The sequence below is a fragment of the Cibotium barometz genome, chromosome 52, assembly GCF_041138505.1.
Source record: "Cibotium barometz isolate CiBa-2024 chromosome 52, ASM4113850v1, whole genome shotgun sequence".
NCBI classification, from domain to species: domain Eukaryota; kingdom Viridiplantae; phylum Streptophyta; class Polypodiopsida; order Cyatheales; family Cibotiaceae; genus Cibotium; species Cibotium barometz.
This window is the reverse complement of record NC_141097.1, coordinates 17,577,202-17,599,212: the sequence shown is the minus strand read 5'-3', so window position 1 is coordinate 17,599,212 and position 22,011 is coordinate 17,577,202. Positions and strand designations below refer to the sequence as shown.

The window sequence follows — 22,011 nt, the reverse complement described above, 5'->3', positions numbered from 1 at the left end:
AATTGTTGAGGCCTAGAAGCATTAGCAAGGGTTTGCAAACGTGTACAGCACTATGAAGCCTCATGACCATAACGTCCACAAAAAGAACAATTGCCATTATAGCGTGCCCTTAGGACTAGACACTCACACTGGTCGAATGTCCTTGTCAGCAGATTTGTTGAGAAATGTGGTGCCATGGAGCACAAGAAAGGTAGGGAGTGAGTCACATGAACAAGAGAAAGAGTATGCACATTAGAAAAGGAATAGACTAAGAGTACATTGGAAAATGTTGATTTGTATGGTCATTTGTAAAAGGTGAAGTCAAAGGTCAAAAAGGTAGTATATGGAAAGTGCAAGGGAGCACGTGTAGTGTGAGCATTAATGAACACATGGTTGGCACTAGGGTGCACACAAAGCATGGATTGGAGCCCTTCCTAAGGCTATAAATATGGGTGTATGGAACTTGATTATTGCAATGAGATTATGTGACATTTTGTGAGCATACCATTTGTTAACATCTTGTTTACTTTCTTAATAACCTTATTATTCTCCTTAATCATTTCTTTGTTGATCACTTGCTTTGAGCCCCCCTAGATCCACATTTGTAACATGGTTTCAAAGCCTTGGATCTTAACAATAAATTAGATTGATTGATTAGGATTGTTGTCTTTCATTTAGATGTTTTTTTGCCTTTCTCTCTCATACCAGCAATTTTGCTTGGTAAGGCACTAGAGACAAGCAAGCTTGCTTTGTAGATTGCTATTGTGAGCCTCATACAATAGAAGCAGAGCCTCATCATCACCTAGAACACATCGGGGACCAAAAGAGAGAGCACAGCTTGCAAGCAACAGCACAATCAACACATTTTACATTAAAAAGACGCCAGCAACAACAAAGAAGAAGGCGATTGTCAGGCCAAAGTAGAGGATGGGGCAAGCCGTACTGGTTGTGTGGCAGTGAAAAAGGTAGATAGCAACACACAAAAGCAAAGTCAAGCTGGGATAAGCGGTACTGGCTATGTGGCATTGGCAAAGGTGGAGAGCAACACACAAAAGCAAAGTCAAGCTACTCTAAACAACCATGAGAGAGGAGAGACAATAAGCTCATCAGAGGTCTACAAAACGAGCAGGTTCAAGTCCTATGCGAAGGCTGCATCAGAAAGGTGCAGAGCCCATAAGAAGCAGGTCGCATTTGTAGGTATATCAGCAATATAAGAGAGAAAGGTCATGGGCGTTGAAAGAGAATGTATTGGTATCTCTCCCCTTCGATTTGTTGTTTATTTTTTTACCTGCTCAATTTTGTGCACTACTGCATATGAGTGCAAGGATGTAATGAAAGGGGCTTGAGTTTGTACATAAAGAGAGGCTCATGGCATGGATATGGTCGGGCAAGTATGAGGCCCAACATTAATGAGTGTGAAAAGGTGGGTAAGTATATAAGTGAATATTGTAACTAGGGGCATTAATGACTAATCAAATCATATTTTCTTGGAGCTCTATGCTTCTATGGCTATGGTGGTACTCCCTTGAGTGCATGTGGTACTCCATCATGAGTGCACTTTCTTTCTTTCTCTCTCCATCATTACAAAGGAAGCACTATTACTAGAGATATCTTGCTTCCAGTCGTTTGATGTCCTTGAGCCCACGAACAATAGCTCCAAAGGGTGATATGAAGAATCAGAGGAAGGCAAATACAGTAGCACAGGTCCATCCAGATCGCAGATGCCTGAAAGCGATAAGGTTGTTTTTTTTATTTTAAAAAAAACAAATGGCAAAGAGAGCTACAACAACGACACTGACACAAGTCGCAACATCGATATTATTATCATCGTCAATTATTTTCACGTAACCCTTGTAATTTTCACCACCAAATGGGCAAGTGCTCACACTACATGTGCTCCCTTGCACTTTTCATGTGCTACCTTTTTGACCTTTGACTTCACCTTTTAACAAATGACCTTTCATGTGCTACCTTTTTGACCTTTGACTTCACCTTTTAACAAATGACCATACAAATCAACCTTTGCCAATGCACCCTTAGTCTATTCCTTTTCTAATGTGTATACTCCTTCTCTTGCTCAGGTGACTCACTCCCTACCTTCCTTGTGCTCCATGGCACCACATTTCTGAACACCCCCCCTTGGTGCCATATTTCTAGGCTACTCAAGGTGGTTGGATGCGGGGTTGGCACTAGGGTGCACACAAAGCATTGATTGGAGCCCTTCCCACGGCTATAAATATGGGTGTATGGAACTTGATTATTGCAATGAGATTATGTGACATTTTGTGAGCATACCATTTTGTTAACATCTTGTTTACTTTCTTAATCACCTTATTATTCTTGTTAATCGTATCTTTGATCACTTTCTTTGAGCCCCCTTATATCCACATTTGTAACAAGATTGAGCACCATTGAAGCTCTCTCCTTGGGTATATATATATGTTTTTGGGGGCTCTGTTGGCTTTCATTCCCTCTTGGAGTGCTTTCATGAAATTTGTGAAATTCATCTCTGCTAAAGTGTTGCCTTTAGCAAGGGGTTTAACTGTAGAAGTGCTATGTCCCATGACTTCGGAAGCACTAGATTTAGAATCTGATGCTTTAGCTCCCTTGACCATGAGAATATCTTCTAGTTGGATGGCATTTGTTGTGACTTCATCTCATGTAGTGATCCCTCTAATGACACGCTATTATAGATCGCTTCATGGTTAAGCCCATGGATGAATCTAGCCAACAATTGATTAATTAAAAAAAGCGTTCATGTGGAAGGCAACGAGAGTTTAAATACTTGAGATGGCTAATGAAATCTCTAACAAGTTTCTCTTGTTCTCTCTTGGCTTTATGTAGCTGTGAAGCTACACCCCAAGAGACTCCTTCATGCACAAATTGCTTCAAGAACAATCTCCTAAGAGCAGTAAAGTTCAAGCATTCCTCAACCCTGAGAGTTCTATACCAATCCCTAGCCTTACTATCTAATGTTAAAACTAAAGGCATTGGTCTTGGAAACCTTATTTTGTTCTCCTAGGGCCTTACACACTTGATCAAATACTTCCAGATGTCTCCTAGGATCACCATCTCCAGTGAACTTATGAGTTAGCTTAGCTATCTGCGTAGCCTTTCCATGGCTCTGCTGACCACCATCTCTCACAACAGGCACTATGCTTTCCGCTACCGCTCTTCCCAAGGCCTATGCAAAAGCAACTGGGTATGTAGGTAGAGCTGGTGCTGGAATAACAAGAGCAATGATAAGAGTAGGTGGAGGTGCAACACGTGGTACTGCATGAGGATGCATTGGTTTAAAACCCTGGTGAGGGTGGATGTGCTACATAAGGTATGTGTCCTACTAGCGCCCCAATAGGTGCTTTAGTCATGTGGGCTTTAGGTGCAGTCGGTCTCATAGCAGGAGTTGGTAGCACACTCACTCTAGGGAAGGGATGTTTCATGGGTGCAGATGTGACCCCTCTAGGAATGGTAATACTAGATATGCTAGGCGGCGCAGGAGGCGGCTCCATGTGTGAAGTGGTTTTGGCTACCATAGTAACCATGGGCATGTGGCTCAAAGGTAATTCTACGTTAGTCACATAGGTGCCATAGTCGGTGATGTGGTGCTTACCACCACTAGATGAGGCAGTGTACTAATATTGTCTTGTGGTGGGTGGGGGCAATTCTAGGATCTAAGAAGGTGAAGCTAATGCTAGTATGCTCTTGAGTCCCTGCAACATGGCCTTGGGAATTAGAAGATGTAGGTTGGTCCATGGTATAGCCAGTGATACTACAAAAGTAGGATCCACTGGGCTCACAGGAGGTTTACCATTTCGCTCATTGTGGACATTCTTGTTTTGGATGTCCCAACTTGTGCCATAGGTCTCTGGATCCTTTCATGTTCAATGACCCTATATATGCAATCGTAGATACCGTGCAATTGTTCCTCCTCTGTTGTGGTCCTAGATATGGATTGGTCAATCCCCTCCCAACTAACACCATAAGCTTGGCCTGTGGCGAAATCAACAAGAGTCTCTGTTAATGCGTTATACTTCCAATCATTTGTGATGAGAAGACGTTGATCCATGATTTGCAAGCCTAGCTCTTTCCCTAAGGTAGATGTAATGTTATTACTTGTGTCGAGACTATCGAGCACTTCTAGCGCAGTCCTGGCTTGGGACTCATTTTGGGTGTATTGGGCTGTTTGGGCTGCTAATCGTTGTTGTGCCAATTGCAAAGTCTCCTCTTCCTTTTCTCTAGCTGCTTGGATTAGTGCCTCTACTTCCTACAGCAATTCTTTTAATGTCCTACCATTAGGCATAAGCACTTGTGCAGGGGGTGGTTCGATGGTCACAGTTGTAGCAAGTGTAACAGGAGCTGTATGGATAGGGATATCAATGTGAATGCTCCCTGCTTGCAACGATGAGGGTACACTAGGTGTTTCTCTAGAGTTTACCTCAACTCCTTCATCATATGGTCTATAAGATGTAAGATTTGGCTCAGAGGTAACGGTTGAGGCCGAACCTCTGAGGTAGCTAGCTATATGGTTAAAAAGACTGGTGGCTGGCTTAACTGGTGAGACCTGGTTAGGGTTCTCACTTCTTGGGACTGGGGATCCTTTCATTGACTCAAAATTTGACGATGTATCACTAATCCCTAGTACAAGTCCTTATACAATGCTAAACTGGGTTTCGATTAAAGGTCTTGAGCCCAATGTAAATTGGTATGCACCTAGCTCGATAGATGCACTATCGTCTATATCGGCCTCTAATACATGCCTAGATCATAGGTGCATGTGAATATGGGGTGTTAGAAGGTCCTACAGATGCCCCATACAAGTTTGAAAATTTTTAAAAAAATTAATTTATATTTTTTTCATTTTTTTTGGACTGACCAAAGTTTTTCTGAAACACGTCTAGTACGAGAAATAGTGTATTTTTTTCGGGTCAATCAAGCACTACGGGTGCTGGCTCCCATAGTTAAGGAAGCTCCTTAACTATGTAAAATTATAAATTTTTCGAGTGTCACGCAAGTTGTGTTAACACGATCACAATAGCCTCAAACATATATTAAGCAAGTTTGGGTGAGCACTTTCCGAAAAATTTATATATAGTCCTTGGACCTTTTACCTTTTCACTTTTCACTTTTTTATTTTTATTTTTTATGTTTTTTGTTTATGATTTCGATTTTCGGGTTTACCAAAAAGAGGTTTTCCTTGAGTCTTTGACTTGGCGCCTGCACGCATTAAATGTGTATAGCCACTCAAAACAAACTTTTTGCTTTTTCGGCTACCTAGTGGCCTAAAAGCCTGCACACATTAAAAATGCGGCCAAAAAATCAAGATGCCCCAAATTAGAGAGAAGATTAAGAATAATTAACTCATTAATTACACTAATATAAAAACGCAAAATGTGCAAAAAACACAAAAAAAAATGTGTTGTCAATCGTTCCCTAATTTCTGTTTTTATCCCAATTTCGTGAAAATTCAAAATTGGAATAAATATTATGTTAGGAAACCAATTTTGTAGTCTATTTCACCCAATTCTTTTAATTTAATGTTTAATTGACTGTTTTTTTATTTCGAAATTATAAAAATGCAAAGAACTAGAACATGCAAAAATCACAATTGAGCTTGTAAATAATATGTGGGAGAAGAATTAACCTAAATGCACAAATTGTAGAACTAGAACATGCAAAAATCACAAATTGTTGAGCTTGTAAATAATATGTGGGAGAAGAATTAACCTAAATGCACAAATTGTAGAACTAGAACATGCAAAGAACTAGAACATGCAAAAATCACAATTGAGCTTGTAAATAATATGTGGGAGAAGAATTAACCTAAATGCACAAATTGTAGAACTAGAACATGCAAAAATCACAAATTGAGCTTGTAAATAATATGTGGGAGAAGAATTAACCTAAATGCACAAATTGTAGAACTTGCAGGAACTGAAAAACATGTAGAAATTGGGGAAATTTAACAATATACAAAAATGGCCAAAAATTACAGATTTCACAACAATGCCACAAAATGGACACATTTTTAGCAATTCATTTCTACCCTTCTTGAAAAAATAAAAAACAAAATTATAATATAATTCATTCATGCACACATGTATTCAAAATGCATTGTGGCTATGCGGTCATGCTATTCCTCGGCAAAATGACGTCATTTATGGGAAGCCCTTGCACCATAGAAAGAGTGCAGGAACTAACCAAGGTTGTAGGGCTTTGCCCAACCGCACTCGGGAACATAGAACAACTCAAACCAAGAAGCTAATCTTCCATAACCTAGTTCATAATTGCATGAGCAAGGTGTCACTCACCTCGTGAACACTTGTGCTCGGATTCTCATAGGAGACGATGTTGCCACACAACCACACTCCAAAGCTCCACTCCAACGAAAGCTCGATGCTCCTCTCACTCAATCTCTATCACATACACTCACACGTACACAATTAAGCATATAGAATTAGGTGAGCAAGCAAGACACATAAGAGAGCAAGAGAGTAGAGAAGAAAAGCACTCTATTAGTTGCATAAGAGAATGAATGATGAGAATACAAATTGACCCTTATCTTGGCCCCTAACCTTCACACCTTGGCCAGCCATACTTAAAAAATAGGTCCATGGCTATCGAAGGGCCGCCTAGGCTTGTGCAAACACTTAATTTAAGAATGCAATCTCCATAATTAATCCCATCGCTTGCCTTTAGACAAGCGGTGATCGTACACGTAAAATATACAATGTTAGCATTTTTAATGTCAATGGCCAAATGAAGTGATGGTTGCCAATAGATGGCGTCGATGCTGGAGAGGTGTCCAATGAGGGTTAACAGCCTATGTTTGGGTTGGTTGGGTAATAATTATACTTAATATCAGGGTTGGTTAGCAATTATTGGGTAATAATTATCCTTAATGCTCTAATAATTATAACTAATAATTGTAAAGGATAAGAATTTTTCTTAGAATTTCTTGCTAGTACAGATTGTGTGACATGAGTATGTATGTCCTAAACATGAGTATGTGTGTCCTTACAAGTCTTCAAGGCAATTTTACTTAGTCGGTATAATATTTCTAGACCCATATCTCTAGACTCGTGTCTCCAGGCTCATGTCTACCTCTAGACTCATGTCTCTAGGCTTAGGTCTCTAGGCTTGTGTCTATGTCTAGACTCACGTCCATAGACTCACACCTCAAGTAAGAGGCAATCAAAGGAAGCGGTACATGGGTAAGGGTAATCCCATCTCTTTCCCTCTTTGATTTTAGAGCAACACATTTGGGTAGTTATGTGATAGCTACATGCAAATAGGGGAGTCACTATCTCAGATTAAGGCATCCTCTTGGGTGAAGGAAGAAGACCCTCTTGTATACTTAACTTTGTTAACTGAAATAAATACCACCCCACAACAAGTGCAAGCATATAAAGCATGGCATGAAAGAGCTAGGTGTTATACTAGTTGTGTGTCAAGTGACATACTCTATGATTGTGCATATAGAAGATGCACAAATGCCTATAGAGGTTTGGGATACCTTGGTGAAGATGTACACTATAAACACCCAAGCTCGGAAAATGCAGCTAAAGTAGGAGATGCATAATGTGACTAAAGGAAAGTTGAATTAAAATGATTACTCGGTAAAGGTTAAAGGGCTTATAGATGCCCTTGATTCTATTGGATCACCAGTAGATAATGATGATATAGTATTGGGGTGACCTTAAATAGTCTTGGCAAGGTTCAGTGCCATTGGAGCATAACACAAAGCTTTGTAGATTCAGGTGAGCTTTTGGAGGACCTTGCTATGCACATACGCATAGTAGGTAGCTTGATCTACATGTCTATTACTAGACCATACCTAGACTTGTGAGTCAATTTATATAGGCTCCTTAGAAGCCACACTTGGATGTGGTTAGATGGATTCTTAGGTACGTAAAGTCCACATCTGATCATGGACTTTTCTATGAGGCTAGCATAGAGATAGAACTACATGGGTACACAGATGTTGTGAGTAGGCTGACAATGTCACATACCAACAGCTTTATGTTTTTTTTGGGAGTGCTGATGTGAGTTGGAGCAGTAAGAAACAACTAACGGTTACCTTGTTCAGTACATAGCCAGAGTACAGGGGCGCTACTATGGCAGTATTAAAAGAGCATAGCATTTGTTTTTTTAATAAAGCGAGATGCATTTGTTTTTTTAATAAAGTGAGATGCATTTGTGCAACTCACATGGGCGTACAAATCTAAACAAGATGGCACCTAAATGAGTAAAAGGACCGGTAGGTATTATGGACTCTACAAGGGTATGCTAATAGATAAGGTGACACCTAAATGAGAAAAAGAATGAGTAGGTATTATGGAGTCTACAAGGCTATGCTAATAGGTAAGGTGGCCAATTAGAAGATAAATTCCCAAAGGAGAGACCCCAATCAACCAATTCGAAGGTTAACATGGTTTCACCCATCTCTCAAGTATTAATTGGGGTTAATCACTTCGTAGGTTAACATGGTTTCACCCACCTGAGCTACCGTAAGGCGCTTTGCCATAATCTTGATTGCTCACCTTGTGCCCATTGTCAAATTCTTTGACAGCAAGATAGGCAGGCTAGTTGTGTAAAGTCCTTTATCATTAGTTGAGCATCGCATTTGCTAGTAAGTGAGATGCATTTGAGCAACTCATTTGCAAGGGGTAGTTTGCCACATAAAATCCCTTAGGAGAGAGGTGGATAGGATGAAAGTGTTTAGGGTGCATCTACCTTGTAAAGGGTAAAATAGCAAGAACGGTCACAGTAAAAGCGAGACAATCCCTTGTTTCTTTCAGTTCGAATGGATAGTTTATTATTCCTTGGAAACATGCTTGATTTTTCATGGAGAACCTTCCTATGAAAAAATCAAATGATTTTTTAAACACACATTAGAATTTACATTTTATTAAGGCAAACCACTCGTTAAGCCTACTTAGGAAGCCACCCCTTGGAGTCTAATATTTCTTTCATGTATCGGGCAATCTTGTAAGTCCAACTTGGTGCCACGCGGGTTTGTTTTTTCTTTTTTGTGATAGAATTCAGCTTGCTCGACGGGCTTTGTTCCAACTCGAGCCATGACGAGCCATACCAACTCAGCCCAACACAAGCACCCAATGCCCATGTTGGTTGAGTCCCAACTTTTGTAGAGAAGGCCGTTTCAGACTAACGACGGCCCTGCAACTTGCCTGTCCGGCCGCCCAACAGTAGTGTAAAAGGGTCTCACTGATCTGTTTCTTGGTTTCTTATCTTTGTGTGTGCATGCACAACCTACTGTCTTGCAGACAACCAGCAGCTACAGAGCCATGCGACTTTCACTTCTTCCCCTCACAACCTCCCCTCGTATCCCATCTGTTTATTTTTCTTCAACACGTTTGTCTTTTCCATTTTCCATTTTCTTTTCTTGGAAATTCTCAGAAACAAAACGTACATTTGTTTTTCCTTAACCTTTGAGTTTTGCAGATAAAGACTGTGTTGCAGCTGTGGGGTGGAACTCCTCCAATGAGCTCTATTCCTGTAGCCACGATCATAACATATGGCGCTGGAGTAGGAATGCTGAAGCTCTTTGTAAGGTAAGTCATTCATCAATCAGCTAAGCATGTATACGGTAAGTCAATCATCCAATTCTATCTCCCCACACACTATTTTTATCTTATATTCGAGAACCCTCAAAGTGAGAGGCTCTCATTTAAAGTACTAAAAACAGTGAAAAAACACTTCATAGTTCTGTTGATCAATCTCCCGGAGCTCAAAACTGTCGTGCAATGACTAACATAATGATCGATGGAAGTATATGTACTTATGGATGGCTTATAGTAGAGTATCTTAAAGGATGAGATAAATAGCATACTTAGTGATGTTTAAAATGGATGCCGAAAACAGTTTAAAAACCTGGAAAGGAAATTGAAAGGAGTGCAAATGCTTTTCTATTGAAGGGAATATGGCAGCTAAGTAATGCTAATGTTTCTGGATGACAGGTTTGCACATGTGTGGAAAGCTTCATAGATATGCATTGGTATCCACCCATATCCCAACGCCATCGTGGAGTATCAGGTGGCGAGATTTTTGCTGTTGGCTACTCGAATGGTAAGACATCTACTTACAAGTATGTGACCCTTACATTGTTTGTTGGTCTCCAAAAGCTCTGAAACTGTCTCCTCCTTTTTGGCTTATTCCCACCGAGTATGATAGAAGTACAACTTAAACTGTCTAATTGAGACGACTGCATGGCCATTGTAGAGACAGCTCTCCTTGTAATTTTGTCAATGAAGTCTGCAGGGTGGCATATGTACAACCCCTAATTACATTAGTATTCCTACTTAACCTTGTGATCACACGTTACTTTGCGTACAGTAGGGAATGTTCTACACACTCTACAGAATGCAAAAGTTTCTTTAAAAACCACTATGGCTCTGTTCGTCCTTGACCTTACTAGTACTTTTTGTACGAAAATGCAATATACCTGACGTATTCACTGCACAAACAATAGTAATGTTCCTAATTTACCTTACTCATATTGTATATGTATCATATGCAAATAAATATAATGATGTTATGAAATTATGAGTAGTTGATCCAATATATGAGGTGTGATGCTAGATGAAGCTAGTGGCAGACTGTGGTGCAGGAAATAAAAGTTCAAGGATAATGAAATTACTTGATAGTTGCAGGGACATTTAGTGTCATCAGCAAGGGGGGACGAGAGGAGAGAAGGATTGATGCACACAAAGGAGCTGTTCTATCTTTAAGATGGAACATTGAAGGTTAGATGATAACTCTCATGTATAATGAACGTATATAATCCTTTTTACTTAATTTTACACTAGAAATAATTTGGTGGATTGTTTTGCAGCTTGTGGTCGATGTACTACATAGACCCTGCGTACAATAAAGTAGGCAGCAGAAGAACCTCATGTGTCCACACAGAGAGAAATGAAATGATATATTAACGTCTCTAAGAGGCCATAATGGCCTATGAGACCAAAACTGAGAGTACATCTGAAGTTGGTGTCTCATCAAAGAGAACAACCAAATGAAACTAAAAAGTACAATAAATTGACTGTCTTACAGTTATAAGAACTGTAAGTAAGACTCCTTGATGATACTGAGTAGAAAATATTGGAAAATGTATATCAAGTAGATCCATGTATGCTGATCAGTTGAAGTGCTGCCCTCTCCTCAGATCAAATATCTTCGCCATGGGGCTGTCTAGAATGGAGAGGTCGTAGAAGCGAGGTAGGCACCTTTGATGCCGAGCAATAATGGCTCTGATCTGGCGATGGTGAGGATGCTGTGGTGAGGATCCTGGTGGGCGTGGTCGACGAGCACGACATAAGATGACCGCTCTATCAGTGGTGACTCCCTGGGAGCGTGGCTGGTGCCTTGATGGCCTGATGGAGGAGGTATCAAGAGGTGTGTGGGTTGGGCTGCTGGTGCTAATGTTGAAGAAATATGTCAGGATCCTTTGTCTAGGTACATCATGGCTCAGTCTCTTGTTTGCCAAGAGAGTCTCTTTGTGTCTCTTGAGCTCAAGTAGGAACAATCCTAGGCATCTCTGATCCTCAAATTCCATGACCCTGCGTAACGGCCCAAAACCCTCTCGAAAGAGGCAATGATATCGCCCTCGGATCTCATAATAGACTGTACATCGGCAAATGAGAGGGAGGGGATCAGAGAGGGAGAAACACCTACAGAGGCAGATTACAGACTTCTTTCGGCCAGAGATTGAGCAGTCAGGCCAGCAGGCATTGCAGATAGCCCCAGAGTATAGCCGCACCAGAGGCACTGATTGATCGGGCTATAGAGCTGGGGCGGTCCAGGCGCCCCAAGATGAGAGGCCCATCCCAACACCGACGGAGACTACAACAGAGGATTAGGACCATACTAGCACGGCATGGGAGACGTCCAGTCAGAGTACTCACCATGGAGGACATTGAGGATATCCGCCATCGATCGATGAGAGACATATTTGGATAGTGATGTATATGATGCTTATCTTTGTTGCTGGAGTTTTCCTTCCTAGATGTTATCCATTAGGAGCTCCTAGTACCTTACTTTTCCTCATAGTTGTAGTTTCAGTTAGTTGTTTCGTTGTTTTAGCTTTTCTTACACAGACATTGTATCAGATCCACCAATTGTTGTAACCTTTTTGGTCTCATAGGTCATTTTGGCCTTTTGAGGACGTTAATATATCATTTCATTTTGTTGGGATGAGAGAGGATACTCCATACAGGTACTCCGATTTGTCTCATAGGCCGAGTTCGGTCTTTTGGAAGACGTTAATAAAATCTTTCTTTCTTTCTTTCTTTCTCTCTCTCTCTCTCAAAGATACGGGCTGGACATCAGCACCATATCCAGGAGCGGCTAGCTCACTTACACTCACACCCGGAGATCATGCTCCAAGGTATTTTTGCCTCGCCATCGCCTATGTATCACATATTACACCCCCATTATGGTATTGGTTGGAGCTAGACAGATCTGCATTGCATTCTTGTATACCCTACGCATATAGGTTGCATACTGAGCCTCTAGCAGTAGTGCTCCATCCATCACACCCCCCCACTAGCTCAGTACTTTCATACTTTATTTCATGTTCATTTTGTCCTTTTTTTTCTGGACATCCAGAAGACATTGACAGTTGTACATTGATTTGTCTCATAGGTCGAGTTCAGCCTCTAGTAGACGTTAATACAGCTCTCTCTCTCTCTCTCTCTCTCTCTCAAGAAAGTGGCGTATCTCAGCGGATGGATTCATACAGAGACCTGGATACATGGATACATACATGCCACACAGGGTCAGAGTGGCCATTGGTCAGCTTAGAGTATCATCACATCAACTTGAGATAGAGGCTGGTCGAGCATCACGCCTCCCCCGCACTAAGAGGATATGCAGACTCTATCAGGAGGAGATAGAGAGCAAGAAGCACTTTGTATGTAGATGGAGAGCATACAGCACTGTCCGAGAGAGATACCCCACTTTCTTTAGGGAGCCCCACTCATTGCGCCAGATCATGGAGTCGGTAGACGAGCGCCGATTTGGGCAGTTCCTGATAGAGATACAGCGACACAGAGAGACACTACTACAGGTAGACAGCAGTCCCAGATTACAGATTTCTTTCAGAGAGCTACGCCGCCACCCCCACCACCACCACAATAGGGGGGTCACACTTCAATGCGTAGAGGATCTCCGAGCTCGACGGAGACACAGAGCACCAGGCTCCCAGACCCCCAGACTTCATGAGAGAGAGATCACTTAGATCCGGTCTTGCCACCAGCTTTATGTCTAGGAGAGGCTCACACATTTTCGATCAGATCTAGGGAGGATCCTATAGGTGGTCTTTGCCCCTCCCCCACTTATGTACACCATCCTACATCCCCAGTATGGTATTGGATGGAGCTAGCTAGATTTGCATAGCATGATTGTATACTTGATGCATACAGTACTGCACATTGAGTCCCTAGTGATAGAGCTCCATCCATGCCTCGTCAGTTTTGATGGTCCACTCTCCCATCGATCCTTAGCTTTTCAGTTTTTAGCTTTTCAGCTTTGTACCTTGTACCTTTTTCTATTATTTGGATACCCAAAGGACATTGACAGTTGTATATTGTTTTGTCTCATAGGCCGACTTCGGCCTCTAGTAGACGTTAATAAAGCTTTCTTTCTTCTCTCTCTCTCTCTCTCTCTCTCTCTCTCTCTCTCTCGCACGCGATCGCAGTCACCTCTTCTCTTTCTTCTTCTTCTCCTCCTCCTCCTCCTCCTCTCTCCCCCAATTTCTCACAAATTTTTCAAAATTTCCGATTTCCTAAATTCTCAATTGCCCAATTTCTCATAAATCCCCAATTTCTCACAATTGCCCAATTTCTCACGAGTCACAACTCCACAACTTCCCAATTGCCCAATTGTGACCACAATTGCCTAAGCTTTTACCATATTTTAAGTGCCTAGCTAGCACTAGGTAGGCCTACAAATAATTCTACAAACTACAAGTTCTAAACAATTTATTGTATTTATATAGCAAAAACTACGAAACCTCTGCGTTTCTTAGCCGAAAGACGAAATGTGTTGTCAAAAACCTCGAAACGTTTCTGGTGACTATGGCCACTGAGGCCACGAACCAGGACTCATCTTGGAATTCAAGAGTTGCCACATCGCCCATGGTGTGTCATGATACACACCACGAATGACAGATGGCTGGCCAACATATGTGCCCAAGGTGCTTTGTAGAGCTGCTAGCACCCTTGGAGGCATACACATCCGCATGGGCCTAGGTAGTACGGAGCCTTTGTCATGCTAAGGCAGGTCCCCACTTTCCCTAATCAGCCCTCCAGTATTCTACAAAAGACAAGCTTGGGGGAGCTGAAAATAGTTGGGGTCCCTTTGGACCATAGTTGCGAGGTGTTTCTAAAACAGGAGGTATGAAACGGGTCTCATAGCTTTCGTACGAGTTTCGTAAAATGTAAGAAACGGGTTTCGTTCGGACTAAAAAATAACTATGGAAATTTATACATATACAAAATATGACTAATGTCATGACACATACATGAGACATAGCAAACACATATTGATCATGATTCATCATTGTATACAAAAGCATGTTGCATAAATGAACATTCAACAGACAACAATGATTATAGCACTAAGCAGAAGCAGAAGCATAGACGAATAATGACTCAAACGAGATTACATATGAATCATGTAAATGAAATCCCTGCACTCTGGAGTCATCGATGATAAACCATGTCACAGACTCACATGATTCATGAAGAGACTAGAATAAAATTAATGTAAATAACACAAGTCGAACTGTAAATGAAATCCTAAATCCCGAGTCCCAATTCCTACAAGAGAAGACTCAAGAGTCAAGACTCATCATTGTCTTGACCCTCAGCTAGATCCATATCCTCATCTGTATCATCAATATCATTAGCCTCATCCTCACTACTAGTGCTACTCCCAGAAGACTCCTGAAATGCATCTTCATCAAGTGGAGATGCATGCGAAGTACTGGCACCAGCTGAAGCTCCTGCCTGAGATCGTGTGCCGCGAGATGGAGCAGTGATTTCCTCGTAGAGCATGGTGTATATATCCCTCTCCTCCTGTGGAATATTGGGTAGCTCATTGCAGTTTGTGATGTCTATCTTGTTTGGGTTGACTTGGCGGGGCTCTATGGGGTAGTCCTTTTGCTCGAGCAATCGTAGATTGCAGTGGCAAAAGACTAACCTCTCCAACTGTGTTGTGGACAGTCTGTTTCTCTTCTTGGTATGGAGTAAGGCCCATGTAATCCAGTTTCTCTCACAAGGCCCAGAGCTACAGTCCTGAGAGAAACTCGCATAGCTATGTGTCTCTGAAAGAAAACAAGATAGACATCCTCATTGCTCATATTATAGGAACATGCTTTAAATTTCTAATAACAAACTATTGGGGCTAAATCTCGAGTCCCGAGTCTTACCAAGTGAGGTGCCTCACTGCCATATTTCTCCCACCAAGAAACTGGTTGCAACTGAGTCTCCTCTCTCTTTGCAATGCGCGACCCAAAAACACCGTTGCGATTGCGGAATAGAAGACGTTCATCCTCCAGCTTCAAGAGCAGTTCATCGTCATCTCCCACAAGCTTGCTCATGTAGGTTGTCCATCCATCTTCTAATTCTCTATTCACATACTGAAACACTCCTCCATAGAGGATGAAGGATATGGACAACGGCATGGATGGGCCTGTGAAACCAGTCCCAACGTTGGTTCCATATGCCTTTCAGATCCTAGACCCTTTATAAGAAAATCCAAGAGTAACAAAGTTTAGAGAGAATGAAAACGTAAAGTTATAAATATTCTTTAGCCATGGGCAATTCCTAAGAATGAGTATCTAGCTGCAAACAATGCAGTACATAAGTCAAGAGCTTCTCCTATTTGCAACTAAGGATCAGAGAGCACTGAATTTGATGGGAAGTTTTTTTTCTTTTACAGAATGCGCACACTTATATACAAATTTCTTAATGTGCACGCACTCATATACAAATTTCTTTCACGTTGAACCGATGACTGGACTCTGTCGGTTACCAGAAATGAATTCATAAAGAAGGCCATTAGTGCTCCCCTCCATGTCTGTTAATTGGAGAATGCTGTACATGGGGTTCATCGTCTTCACTAGGCTTGTTGCATCCTGCCACCAAGCATCTCTCATGACCATGCGACAAAAAGCCAGTGCCTGCCTTAGGATCATTCCTATCCTCCCATTGTTTAGGATCATTCCTATCCTCCTATTGTTGCCACTCATGGAAAACAACTATACGCAGCAAGCCATGTCGTACTCTGACAAGCCTCTCCAAGACTATGAACATATACGCAAACCTTGTCTTCGAAGGCTTTAGAAGCTCAAGGTCATTGTTTGCCTTGTACATGCTCAAGACCTTGGGTCTCTTGCAGGCAAAATTGACCATGCTTGATGTCGCAGAGAAAATATGAGACACCCAAGGTAGCTTCCCCACATCCTCAATCATGAGGTCCAGGCTATGCGTGCCACAAGGTGTCCAAACTATTGTGTAGAACTCCTCCTCAAGCATCCTCCCCATGGCCACACAGGTTGACCCATTATCTGTAATGACCTGCATGATGTTGGTTGCACCTATTTCATTGATTGCTTGGCGTAAGTGACCATATAAATGCACCTGTAACCACAATCCCTGCAGTTGATGCATCTATGGCACGGAGAAACATGGTTCCTTTGCATGAAGAAACCAAAATATTTTGTGCATTCCTCTTTCTCACATCTGACCATCCATCGCAAAGCAAGGTACATCCATACTTCTCCCATGTTGCCTTCAAAGGCTCCAGCTCTCTTGTCAAAGCTTCCTTCTCATAGTGAAGCTCCTTGGTGTGCAATGTCTCATAGTTCGGACCCTCCCACTCACACCCAATGCGAGAGATGACACGCATGGCTGACTTCCATCGAGGAGTCCGAGTGATATGAAAAGATAATGCACATTGCACAAACAACTTCGTGACCTTCCTAGTTGCCTCCTTCATAGCTGCCTTTTGCATGGCTGCTCTCATATCTCCTCGCTTGAATAGAGGAAGAGCACTTCTCTTGGCTGTTGGCAAGGACCTTGACCTTGCAGCTTGCGACACTTGCGTGCTCTCAACATCATCGCTCACATCGACCACTGGCCTCTGAGATGCTAGAATAGCTGCGGGAGATGTCTCAGGCTGATCCCATGCAGGCACTCTATCAATAGAAATGCCCAACATTTCAGCTTTCCAGGCCTTGAGGCTGTCATAAACATTCTTTGGCACTTGTGTACAAGGGCCAATGCCAAAGCCCTTTGTTCGGGAAAAATGAGCCTTCAATCTCTGAGCAATTCCACGGTGCTTCTTGGAAAAAAACTTGCAAGTCCATTTCGTTATGCCGCTCCCACCATATCTTGCATTCACAGCATCGAAGGTCTCACAAATGAGAGCTCTTCCTTGGCATGATGAGATTTGAGAGAGAATAGGCTGCAAGCAAGAACAAGAAGAGAGTGGGTGAAGGCCCAAGAGTGACAGGTAGCAGGCTGGTCCCAGGAGTGCAGATGCCAGAGGTCGATGTTCTTAGGAAGAAAGGCGGCGGGTACTGAACGCAGGTGTACTTTCACATTCGCTTGTGGAAAACGATGCAGCCCGTACCATTCGTTTTTTGTTTTTAGGTTTAAAAAAAGTTTGTTTGAAACCACGTTTCCAACATATGAAACGTGTAGACGTTTCATACATGTTTCCTAAATGTTGGAAATGCGTTTCATTGCTACTATGCTTTGGACTATATATATCCTTTCATCTTCCACACTGCCTTTGCATGTGGGATTACTAGGCATCCCTTTTCCCATCTTACACCCTTTTAACTCCAATTGACTTCTTTTCATGTTCCCAGGCCAGTCTCGTTGCCTTGAAACCTAGTGACAGCACTGCTGGCGGGGTCCGCATGTTTGCTGGGATGCCACATGCAAAGTGGAATTCATAGATCATGCTTGTAGATAATAGGCACAGGTTGTTTGGATACTTAAGGTCAAATCCCAGGTACTGGTTTAATTTGTGAACCTTGAGGATTTTCAGTAGTTTGAAATCATGCTGTGACTGCTTGGCAAACAAAATCTGAATAGTGAGCTTTAAAGATTGCTTTGCCTAGGAAGCTAGAACTCCTGAATAAACTTTCTTTGGTTGCTTCATGTTTCTTGGTAAAATACTACTGGTTAAGTAAGCAGTGCTTAAAGAGGGAAGCATGCTTGTAATTGGATTTTCCTGCAAAAGGGTTATATAATCTATACAACAATTACCTCTAAAAAAAAAGAGAGTAAGCAGTGCTTAAGATAAAATGTAATCTGCCAAATCTGCACAGGCACTGCGTTAGCAACAGGAGGAGGAGATGGGTTTGTGAAGCTCTGGTCACGCAATGGCATGCTCAGATCTAATGTCTTCCAGAATGGTATGACTAAGGTTTAGCTATGCAAGTGTATAGAATCTCTCTAATAAAGCATGCTTAGTTGATAAGTTTAGGATCGCCAAGGTAAATTAAGGCCAATAATTTTGTTGTGCAACTATCTAGTGCAGAGCAGGCTGTATATGCTTTGTCCTGGGCACCTGATTCAAACCAACTTGTTTTCACCTCGGGGAAGAATTTGGTGATCAAACCCATTCAGGTAGGCTGGATTTGGCCATGAGTATCCGGGAAGGAAGTGAATGGCATCAAAAATTCATGATAAAATCTTTTACCAGAGTTTTTGCACTATGCCAATTTATGGCAGGAAGCGCCAAAAGAATAGCCTTAGGTGCCATTTATCTTGATGTTAGTGTTTAAAATAACACTCTGACTATTCTCTTACATCTTTTGGCCAGTCCGCAACCAAACATACTCAATGGGAAGGTCATGAAGGTCTCGTGGTGAAACTAGACTGGAATCGTGCAAACAAGCTCATTGTTTCTGTTGGGGAGGAGGGCTGTTACAAGGTATCTTTCTTTTTGCATCTTAACCAAACAGTCTATTAGGCTTCTTTATGTGACAAGGGAGACGTTAATGCTTTGTAGGTATGGGATTGCTTTGGAAGGCTTTCGTACAAGAGCGAACCTTTTCAAACCAGCCTTGCTTCGGTATCATGGTGTCCATCAGGCGAAGTTTTTGTCATTGGTGCCCACAATTTGATAGTGCTCTGTGATAAAACAGGGGTAAGCTCAACCTTCTGTTGTTGCTAAATTCACCAATGCCTTCTCAAAGGTCTTACAGGAATGTGAGGTGACTACTCATAGTTTGACAAAGAAGTTGGTGTTTTCGTACTTATGAAGGCTTAAGGGTTGCTTGTAGTGTTTGATTTTTTATTTCATGCTCCTTTTTGGTGTAGTCTTTTTCTTCATTCTTTGCTTCAATTGGAATCATTGTTCTTGATTTGAATAACCTTTTTCTTTTGTGTTTGAAAAAAATGTCCATGAGAGTGAGAGTCCATGAAAGGAGAGATTTTTCTCTGAATCATTGTTATGGGAAACATAAAGGGAAACAGAAACCCTTTTTTTTGAGGGGGTTGAAATGGCGAAATACCAACTCACCAAGGGAAGTACAAGCTAAGAAGAAGTAAGGAGAACATGAGAGAGATGGGAAAGGAGGGGCTGGAGAGAAAATGTAAGAGAGGAGGAAGAGAAGAAGAGAAAACATGGGTGACAAAACATAAAATCATTTGACTTAACATGACCTGAAATAGGGGGTGTGCAGGGAAGGCACCAGTTGTTGTCAGGAAAATGGTTGAAATGGTGTAGGGAAATGACCTAAACAGTTCAATTTGAAAATGGAAAATGGCTGAATTGGCCGAGACTTGTTTTCGGAACCAAGGAATTTTCCAGTCTGGATTCCCTGCATTTTGGCCATTTCCAAAACTATACTCTAAAGAAAGGACTTATAAGAGCTTGTGGGATATACATCATCACATCACAGCAATCACCCCATGCTTTGCTCTCATTGGAGCACTAGAAAATGACATGCGAGACAAGACTACACGGCTTTGATTACTTGAAGGAACAAGAAAAGAGAGATATAACAAGTGAGAACTGACCCCTTTTTTATAGGAACCTTGCTGCCCTTTGAAGTTTGAGGAGGTAGCTTGTTGACAATTCTTTCAACTAACATTGGAAATGGATTAGATCAAGCAACGGGCTCAACTTTAGGGTTCAAAATTATGAGGATTAGCATTTTAGAATTGCAAATAGTGTCAGGGGGCCCTTGCCTAGTGGCTATTATACCATGCTGCCCCCCAAGGAGCGTGAGTTTGAACCTCAAAAGTATATACATGTATGTGTGTGTCTCGAGAAAAGATCGGAAAGACACAAAGGAGTTTCTACTGAAAGATATGATTTCTAACATCAAAAGAGTGCATCAGGGAAAGCACGAGAGAGTTTAAGATCTACAGATACATGTTGTGAGGGTGTGGTGTGCAGTTTTATGCATCGACTTGCCATTGTATGCTGTACCAAGACATTGAATGCTGGAAGAGGCCTATTTAGCTGATCAAGAGATGTGAATAGAAGAGCCATTTAAGGATGAGGAAAAAAGAGCTGACGGCCTTTCTTTCATGGGTTCTACAGAGGCACCTTGAGGCTGTATGGTGCCATATTATGCATTGATCAGCCTTATATGCTGCCCGGAGACATAAACATAGACGTAGAATCCTTGAACATTGGTTTTTATCTTGATATTCAGTGCAGAAGTTGGTGGTTAAGGGTTATGTTCCAAGAGAGCAGCCATGCAAAGCTGTTCTAGTCAATTGACTTATGAATTACAGTTCTAAACTTGGCTGGATGCCTAGATCTAGATGGATATTCACATAGACAGGAAACCCTTGATTATGAACACTCCATGCTTATCTGTAGGCACCGAGCCCCAATAAAAGCACCCCTATCATTATAATAGTTGCTTTAGACACTGGGCGCCTGCCCGAGGTAACAAAGCCAGCTTGTTATGATGACCTTTTGGTCTCATAACATATTTCCTTCTTTAAGCTAGACCTCCCCGTCAAAGGTTGAGGTTTCTAGCAAGGAAAATGCCACTTGAAAAGCCATCCAGGCTTCCAAGCCCAACGCATCCACATAATGCTCTCTTGAAAACATTTGCAATTCATGATTATTCCTAAGCCCACAACATCCACATTACTCTTTTGAAAAGATTTGCAATACAAGATTATTCCTCATTTTATCTGCACATTCTTAATACTCCAGAGCTTCTGGAGTTCTGAGAAGAAATAGACTATTGAATATTTTTCAACCAAACGAGTTCACCATATGAACTCAATGCTATGGAACAATAGAGATGGCCGTAAGCAGCAGGGAGAGTTTAAGGAAGCCACACAACAATCATTCCACAAGAAAATGGTCGTACAACAGGGTAGAGAGGAGCCATACAATTTGCAGAAACAGGGGATACAGTTGTACAGCTCACACGTGCAGGAGAGAGCTGTACAGCTATATGTAGATGGACATTGGACATATAGCTGCTGAACTGCAGAGTGAATGATTGTACAGCAAACAGAAGGTGATACGGTACTGAAATACTGAGGAGTTGGTCGTACAACAGCTACTATGGATGTACAACAGGTTGGCAAGGAGAAGACAGCCTGATAGCATAGTCACAAGGGACGGAGGGGACGGACCCTTGGAATGGGGGGACGCTGTCCCGGGAACACTTTGGGACGGGGACAGACGGGGACGGATGGACGTCCCCAGCTGGGTGTCCCTCACAAGGGACGGCATTCCGGGGATGGATCCAGGAGGGGACGGCTGTGAGGGACAGCTGCATGGGAACGCCCCAGGTTACCGTTTGGGCAACGGTCACATTTTTGACCCTTTTTTTCTGGCCGTTTGGGGGGGAGGCTTTTCGTGGGCCTTTAGCCTTGGCCCATAGGCCTTGAGGCTTTGAGCCTTGGCCTCTCTTGCCTCCCTCCCTTTAAGAAGACACACACACACACACTCCCTCTCACACTTCAAGCTTAAGCTTCACACACACACACGCTCTCTCTCCCTCAAGCGGCAAGC

General features: G+C 42.1%; 1 protein-coding gene across 3 annotated transcripts in view; it reads left to right on the top strand.

The window, feature by feature from the left end:
- The first annotated feature begins 9,159 nt into the window (after positions 1-9,159).
- LOC147608884 (uncharacterized) overlaps positions 9,160-22,011 on the top strand; it is an 83,059-nt gene continuing 70,207 nt past the window's right edge. Inside the window, exons 1-8 of one of the 3 annotated variants that reach the window (XM_086788384.1) lie at positions 9,160-9,321; positions 9,442-9,551; positions 9,957-10,065; positions 10,644-10,742; positions 18,341-18,427; positions 18,553-18,641; positions 18,838-18,948; positions 19,027-19,164. In XM_086788384.1, coding sequence (XP_086644510.1) covers positions 9,285-9,321; positions 9,442-9,551; positions 9,957-10,065; positions 10,644-10,742; positions 18,341-18,427; positions 18,553-18,641; positions 18,838-18,948; positions 19,027-19,164 — 780 coding nt within the window. In that variant the 5' untranslated portion in view covers positions 9,160-9,284. Of the gene's footprint in view, positions 9,322-9,441; positions 9,552-9,956; positions 10,066-10,643; positions 10,743-18,340; positions 18,428-18,552; positions 18,642-18,837; positions 18,949-19,026; positions 19,165-22,011 lie in introns of those variants that run through there. The other 2 variants (XM_086788385.1, XM_086788386.1) reach the window with 2 other exon arrangements.